At 38.8% G+C, this 8,536-nt stretch overlaps 1 protein-coding gene across 2 annotated transcripts in view; it reads left to right on the top strand.

The window, feature by feature from the left end:
- The window catches only part of LOC133536148 (astrotactin-2-like), a 747,946-nt gene extending 740,161 nt beyond the window's left edge, over positions 1-7,785 (top strand). For both annotated transcript variants that reach the window (XM_061876407.1, XM_061876406.1), the window contains exon 23: positions 1-7,785. This exon is cut by the window's left edge and continues 100 nt beyond it. In XM_061876407.1, the coding sequence (XP_061732391.1) occupies positions 1-138 (138 nt within the window). In that variant the 3' untranslated portion in view covers positions 139-7,785.
- Positions 7,786-8,536: the final 751 nt, after the last annotated feature.

The raw sequence follows: 8,536 nt of genomic DNA, 5'->3' as shown, positions 1-8,536 counted from the left end.
TACGTCTTCTGCCGCAGCGACGAGGGGCGGCCGCCCGGGGGGGCGTGGCGCGACTCGTTGCACGAAGGACGCACCACCTGCACAGAGAAGCTCATTTCCATACAGCGCAACACGTACAGCAGCACGAAACTGCGATGAGAAGCGAGAACGGGAGACTCGCTGCCAGTCGGGACTCGACATTGACTGCAGCAGATGTCTCTGTGGTAAAAACGGGAAAAAAACAAACAAAAAAACTGACAGGACGTGGGACTTACTTTTATTGTGAGACTATACACGAAAACATAGAGAACTGTGCAAAAAAAAACCCCCAAAAAACGAGAAAGTACAACGTGAACATGTAAGATAGTCTTCGACCAAAAGATAATGTTTAAATACTTTGAATGTAACCTTGTGGTTCTTTTTTTATTTTTATTTGAAGCACCTAAAAGAGCAAAAAAAGGTGATTTCTAGTAAATGAAACTGCGTAAAAACCAGACAGAATACTACTTGTTTGTTTTGGCGAAGAGTGCTCATTTTCTTGCATTTCTACAGATATGTCGGTTGTTTGCATTATTTAAAAAAGTCAAATTATGAAAAATTTAAAAAAACAACAGAAATATGATTTCTTCTAGTCTAATTGGGTGGTATAGCTCGGTTGGTGGAATGGCCGTGCCAGCAACTTAAGGGTTCCAGGTTCGATCCCCGCCTCCCCCATCCTAGTCACTGCCGTTGTGTCCTTGAGCAAGACACTTAACCCACCTGCTCCCAGTGCCACCAACACTGGTTTAAATGTAACTTAGATATTGGGTTTCGCTATGTAAAAGCGCTTTGAGTCTCTGGAGAAAAGCGCTATATAAATATAATTCACTTCACTAAATATAATTCACTAATTGACGCTCTTACTAACGATTTTGGACTTCGGGCAGCTTTCATAAACATTTTCTATGCAGAAGAAATGCCAAACAGTTAATTTAAGTCCTCATATAAGTTATCAATGGTAATGGTCTCCAGATCGGTCTGATATCTGCTAAAATCAAGGTATTGTATCAGCATATTTTCCAGACAATAATCCGTTACTTTTTTCTCCAAACATTGGACCCGACGGCTTATACAAAGTAGTGGCTAACCAATGTATTTTTCTTCGCTAACTGCGTAATTAGGTAATGGATTAAGCAAAGAAATCAAGAAATTTACTAAAATTATCCACTATCAAGTCTGTGGATTCTGTGATGAGGTGGCGACTTGTCCAGGGTGTAACCCGCCTTCTGCCCGAATCCAGGTGGGATAGGCTCCCGTGACCCCAAAAGGGACAAGCGGTAGAAAATGGATAGATGGATGGAAGTCTGTGGATGTTCTCATCCAGTTCATTGTATTCTCAGGGCATTCAATCAATCGCAACTGGACTATTTGGTTTATCTTAGAAGACGTTTCGCCTCTCATCCAAGTAGGCTTCATCAGTTCATGCTCATGGACTTAGATTGGTCAGATCTCGTCCAGCGGCTGGTGTCAAAATCCCACCGATTTATACTCCAAAACCAGGAGGGTGTGCCTGGGCAAGGAAGGTTCCACCCTATCGTAGTGAGATAAATAACTGTTTTGATGCAAACGAGCAATCCTACCATCAAAGCCAACGAAAGTCATTGGATGTGTAATCGCCCCTCGTTACCACTGAGGTATTGTGTGGCAGAATAATCGCTGTGGGTCGACTACTACCAGTCTGAATCCCAATAGTACCGATCCCGATACTACTAATAGTCTGAATCTCCCATGTTAGCATTCCATGCAGTTGTAAACAAAAGGTGACCAGAATGGTTCTAACTTCCGTTATTTGTTGGAGGCTAAATTGCAGTCTTTTAGGAATTGTTGAAAGGACAGTGTTTTATGTTTTTTCAACTTTGACATAGATGGCTTCCCTCCCTCCTTTTGTACCATCTGTCGTCCCCGTCCAGAATCTGGACATTTTTGTCCTGAAAGTAGTTTTTTTCTCACTGCTATAGGGCTGAACCATCCTTGCCCAGGCATACCCTCCTGGTTTTGGAGTATTGATATTTGGAGTTTGGGCACCAGCCACGAGACTACATCTGGCCAATCTAAGTCTAAGACAATATCTAACCAATCTAAGTCTAAGACAAGATTTGACCAATCTAAGTCAAAGACTACACTTGACCAATCTAAGTCAAAGGCTAGATTTGACCAATCTAGGTCAAAGACTAGATTTGACCAATCTAATTCTAAGACTAGATTTGACCAATCTGAGTCTAAAACTAGATTTGACCAATCTAAGTTACAGGCTAGATGTGACCAATCTAAGTCTAAGATTAGATTTGACCAATCTAAGTCTAGGACTAGATTTGACCAATCTACGTCCATCACTGGATTTGACCAATCTACGTCTAACACTGGATTTGACCAATCTACGTCTAACACTGGATTTGACCAATCTACGTCTAAGACTGGATTTGACCAATGTACGTCTAAGACTAGATTTGACCAATCTAAGTCCAAGATTAGATTTGACCAATCTAAGTTTTAGGCAAGATTTGACCAATCTAAAGACTATATTTGACCAATCTAAGTCTAAGACTAGATTTGACCAATCGAAGTGTAAGACAAGATCTGATCAATCTAAGACTAGATTTGACCAATCTAAGTCTAAGACTAGATCTGACCGATCTAAGTCAAAGACTAGATCTGACCGATCTAAGTCAAAGACTAGATTTGACGAATCTAAGTCTAAGACTAGATTTGACCAATCTAAGTCTAAGACTAGATTTGACCAATCGAAGTGTAAGACAAGATCTGATCAATCTAAGACTAGATTTGACCAATCTAAGTCAAAGACTAGATCTGACCGATTTAAGTCAAAGACTAGATCTGACCGATCTAAGTCAGACTAGATTTGACGAATCTAAGTCAAAGACTAGATCTGACCAATCTAAGTCAAAGACTAGATCTGACCGATCTAAGTCCAAGACTAGATCTGACCAATCTAAGTCCAAGACTAGATCTGACCAATATAAGTCCAAGACTAGATCTGACCAATCTAAGTCAAAGACTAGATATGACCAATCTAAGTCTAAGACTAAGTCTGATCAACCTAAGTCTATGAGCATGAACTGACGAAGCTTACTTGGATGAGAGGTGAATGTCTTCTAAGGAAAAACCAAACAGTCCAGTTGCGGTCGATTAAAATTCACTGAGAATTGACTTTTAAGAAACGTTTAAATCTCAGTGTTTACAAAGTACAAAGGAAGAAGAAAAATCCTGATGAACATCTTGGACCTTATTCAAAAAGAAAACACCTTATTCATCTCATACAGGACAAATTAAGACACCCTTGACTATAGTGTTGTTTGATCAGCTGTTTTACTGTCAGGTTAGTCAATATTTATTTATACAGCCCTAAATCACACTTGTCTCAAAGGGCTGCACAAGCCACAACGACATCCTCAGTTCAGATCCCACATAAGGGCACGGAAAAACTCACAACCCAGTGAGATGTCAATCTGAATGACTATGAGAAACCCTGGAAACCCCCCGAAAATCCAGTCCATAGTGGATCTAACATAATTGTGAGAGTCCAGTCCATAGTGGAGCCAACAGGCATCGACTGGAAACAATTAGGCTATATAAATAAACATTTACGAAATATTTCTATACAAATATCTCATTTTATACCGTACCGGTATATATCTGCGGCTTATAAACCAGTGCGGCTAATATATGAAAACATTTATTTTTCGTCCAAAATTTAGTGAGTGCGTCTTATATTCTATACTATTGATCCAAAACGTCCAATTTCAACTTTGTTCTGCTCCCGCTAACGTCTATTTTTGCTCGTTTAGCAGACAGATAACAGGTTGTCTCCACTTGAGAGCCTGTCTAAAAGTATTTGCTTTAATACACCGTAAAACTGAACTCAGAAATTGAGTACCGTATTTCCTTGAATTGCCGCCGGGGCGCTAATTAATTTAAAACCTCTTCTCACTACCAAAGGCATGCGGTAAATTCAGGCCTGTGCTAATAAATTTGAGTGTGATGTAAGGATACCATCATGAAAAGAACATTTAGTAAAAAAAAAAACGTTATTATGGTCTTACCTTTACTTATAAATGAAGTCCATGCGCAGCTCCTTCTGGTCAAAAGCATCGATAACTTGTTTATAGAAGTCTTCCTTATCTTTCTTCAGTTTTAAAAGTCTCTCTATCTCAATGGAGATCTTCCTTTATTACCTCCTGCTTCGATTGAAAGTCTAGTTTAGAAAACGGTTTTATTTTAGATATGTAATCCTCCATGTTAAAAGTGCAAGCGAGAGGAAAAAATAAACTATCGCTGCTCACTCTTGCTGCTTGTTGTCACTTCTCCTGCAGCCGAATTGTCGCAAGAAGGATCACAAGCGCCCTCTACTACCAGGAGCAAGAGTTATTTAATGACTCATATTTGACACACGCAGCTACGGTATAATACTAAAACATAGCTGCTTACTGTTCTTTTTAGCATATTCAAAAGCTTGGATCTTAAATCCTACTGAATAGCTCTTAATCTTCTTCCCTTTATGCGATTTCAAATTATTGAATTCGGCCTCCTCCATTTTGACGTGACGAGTTTGACCCGGTGGAAATTCTAGGCATATGCTAATTATTTGGCGAAACGAGTTTGACCCGGCGTTAATCCTGAGCCAGCGGTAATGCTAAGCATGCGCTAATTATTTCGCGAAACGAGTTTGACCCGGCAGTAATTCTAGTCAGGCGCATTCTATATACCCGGCGGCAATTCAAGGAAATACGGTATGTCAATAAAAATGACATGAGACACTAAATAACTTGGAAATCAAAATTACAATAAAGATACATGTTATGATTAATAATAAGTACTCGGCTTCTTGGCAAACTCTTCGTAGTGTTCAACAAAAAACAAGGCTGGTACAATCTACTTAATGGCAAAGACTACTTCCTGTCAACGGCAACACATCCAGGGCAACATAAAATGAATGCGTACTTACAAATGAGACTCATAAATGTAAGAAAACAAGATGTAACAACTAAATAGTATGCAGTCCATCCAAGACTCCGCTCAAGGACTTCTATCCCGAAACAGAACAAAACCAACGCTAAGGTCAGACATTATAATACGTTGTATTATGAAGTGATGGCACCCGTAAAGTGAGTGCAGCCTTTGTGCTCGAAGTTCTCTTGACGTTTCCAACATTTAAGTTTTATTAGTTTCCTTTCCGAGTCGAGATGGTGCACGTTGAAGCTTTTGAACCCCATGCAATACTCATAAATTTTTTTAGTTTCCAGGTTTGACATTTGTTTTTATGCTGCTTTTGGGACACGTTTTCATGGTCGGGAATGTGAGGAAATACAACAAGAAGATGAGTCATTGATTTCAATCATCTGACACAGGAATTGGGTTGCACTCTTGAGTTTTATTGTTCATGGATTTGTTTGCGTAGATGCTGTCCATGAAATGCTGATTGTCGTCACCGAGACGTAGGAAAGACATTCCTGCAGGGAGAACAACTGAGCCTGTTCTCAAGAGAATCTTTGTATGGTTCCGTTCAAAAATAGATTATAATTGTTTTCATCTAATTTCATTAATTTTTACGAGTTTACTATTAATGTTTTACGTATTTTATTTTAGAACTCTTTTCAAACTTGATTTACCTTTTTGTTTTGTACATGTCAATGTTAGTAGTCAAAAGTTTACATACACTTGTAAAGAACATAATGTCATGGCTGTCTTGAGTTTCCAATCATTCCTACAACTCTTGTTTTTTTTTGTGATAGAGTGATTGGAGCACATACTTGTTGGTCATAAAAAAAAAACATTCATGAAGTTTGGTTCTTTTTTCAATTTACTATGGGTCTACTGAAAATGTGACTTATCGTATCGTTGTCCATCACATGGACAAAGACAAGACCTTCTGGGAGGAAAATTCTGTGGTCAGATGAATTAAAAATTGAGCTGTTTGGCCACAATACCCAGCAATATGTTTAGAGGAGAGAACATGAGGCCTTTAATCCCAGGAACACCACACCTACCGTCAAGCATGGTGGTGGTAGCATTATGCTCAGGGCCGGTTTTGCTGCCAATGGAACTGGTGCTTTACAGAGAGTAAATGGGACATTAAAAAAGGAGGATTACCTCCAAATTCATCAGGACAACCTAAAACAGGGGTAGGGAACCTATGGCTCTAGAACCAGATGTGGCTCTTTTGATGACTGCATCTGGCTCTCAGATAAATCTTAGCTGACTTTGCTTAACATGATAAGTAATTAATATTTCTGCTGGTAATCACAGTGTTAAAAATAACGTTGAAATTATAAAACATTCTCATGCATTTTAATCCAACCATCCATGTTCAAGATGTCGCATTAATGGAAAGAAGTATTATATTTATTATTGGTTAACTTTTACAATAACAATGTTATTAAAAAGAATAAGATACTTATTATAATCTTAAAATGTTGGTCTTACTTAAAAATGCACGCATTTCGTTGTATTCAGTGTTAAAAAAATATTATATGGCTCTCATGGAAATACATTTTGAAATATTTGGCTTTCATGCCTCTCTCAGCCAAAAAGGTTCCCGACCCCTGACCTAAAATCATCAGCTTGGATGTTGGGTCTTGGGCACAGTTGGGTGTTCCAACAGGACAATGACCCCCAACACACGTCAAAAGTGGTAAAGGATTGGCTAAATCAGGCTAGAATTAAGGTTTCAGAATGCCTTTCCCAAAGTCCTGACTTAAACGTGTGGACAATGCTGAAGAAACAAGTCCATTTCAGAAAACCAACAAATTTAGCTGAATTTTGTCAAGAGGAGTGGTAAAAAAAAAAACTCAACCTGCCTTGTGGATGGCTACCAAAACTTGCCAAGGGATATGTAACCAGATAACATTGCTGTATGTATACTTTTGACCCAATAGATTTGCTCACATTTTCAGTAGACCCATAATAAATTCATATAAGAACTAAACTTCATGAATGTTTTTTTGTGACCAGATGAATTAAAAATTGAGTTAGACCCGCTCGACATCCATTGCTTTCGGTCCCCTGGGGGGGGGTTGCCCACATTTGAGGTCCTCTCCAAGGTTTCTCATAGTCAGCATTGTCACTGGCGTCCCACTGGGTGTGAATTCTCCCTGCCCTTATGTGGGTTCTTCCGAGGATGTCGTAGTCGTAGTGGTCTGTACAGTCCTTTGAGACATTTGTGATTTAGGGCTATATAAATAAACATTGATTGATTGATCGACCAAAAAGAATGTGCTCCAATCACTCTATCACAAAAAAATAAGAGTTGTAGAAATGATTGGAAACTCTTGACAGTCATGACATTATGTTCTTTACAAGTGTATGTAAACTTTTGACCAGGACTGTATGTACTTCGCCAAAATTTTAAATGTGTTTTCAAACAGTGAATATATAAATAATGAATGTAACATAGTGCTTAAGTATTCTGTGGGACTTGGACTAAATTCTTTATGTCCGTGCCCTCAGTCTCCTTTTTATTTATTTGCTGTCTGTCCAATGCTGTCTCCAAAGCCAGGATGATTGTTTTCATGAGGTGAGACGATGCCTTCCCCCCCCCCTATTGTTCTCTCATGTTGAATACATTGTAATAATAACTTATATTGTACATTATATACATGTAAAAAAAAAAAATGTATTACGTGGATTTGATTGTCCTTTTCTTTTGAAGAATGTGAAATATTAAACATGTATATACATTCTACTGATACTAAATGTCAGTTACATTTTTTTTTTTAAAAACATCTAAGAAATAAATACAGAAAAACCATACATTCATTTTAATTTCACTGAACTTTTGTTATGAACTGAATGCTCCTCCCCGAGTTTTTCTTCATAATACAATAAAAAAAAATCATTGAGTAGCTTACACTATATTGCCAAAAGTATTTGGCCACCTGCCTTGACTCACATATCAACTTGAAGTGCCATCCCATGATTTGGGTCCACCTTTTGCAGCTGTTACAGCTTCAACTCTTCTGGGAAGGCTGTCCACAAGGTTGTGGAGTGTTTTTATAGGAATTTTCCACCATGTTTCCAAAGGCGCGTTGTTGAAGTCCACACACTGATGTTGGTCGAGAAGGTCTGTTCTAATTCATCTCAAAGGTGTTCTATCAGGTTCTGGTCAGGACTCTGTGCAGGCCAGTCAAGTTCATCCACACCAGATTCTGGCATCCATATCTTTATGGTCTTTGCTTTGTGCACTGGTGCACAGTCATGTTGGAAGAGGAAGGTGCCCGCGCCAAAATGTTTCTTCTAGGTTGGGAGCATGGAATTGTCCAATATATTTTGGTATCCCAGAGCATTCCAAGTGTTGCGATCCGCTGCTCGGATCGTTCCATTTTGTAGTTTTGCTTATTTTCTGTATCACATTTTTTAGTTCGACCTCCTTATTTCCTGTTTAGTCTGTCACCATGGTAGCTCTTTAGTTCATCTGCCCATTGCTGTCTACGCACAGCTGTTTCGTGTAATCACCTCCTTTATTCGTTCTTCATTCTGGGCTCCTAATTAACCTTCGTGCAAC

Source organism: Nerophis ophidion, linkage group LG17 (genome assembly GCF_033978795.1).
Source record: "Nerophis ophidion isolate RoL-2023_Sa linkage group LG17, RoL_Noph_v1.0, whole genome shotgun sequence".
Taxonomy (NCBI): domain Eukaryota; kingdom Metazoa; phylum Chordata; class Actinopteri; order Syngnathiformes; family Syngnathidae; genus Nerophis; species Nerophis ophidion.
Note: the sequence above shows the minus strand (reverse complement) of the source record. Positions and strands in the feature narration are given on the sequence as shown.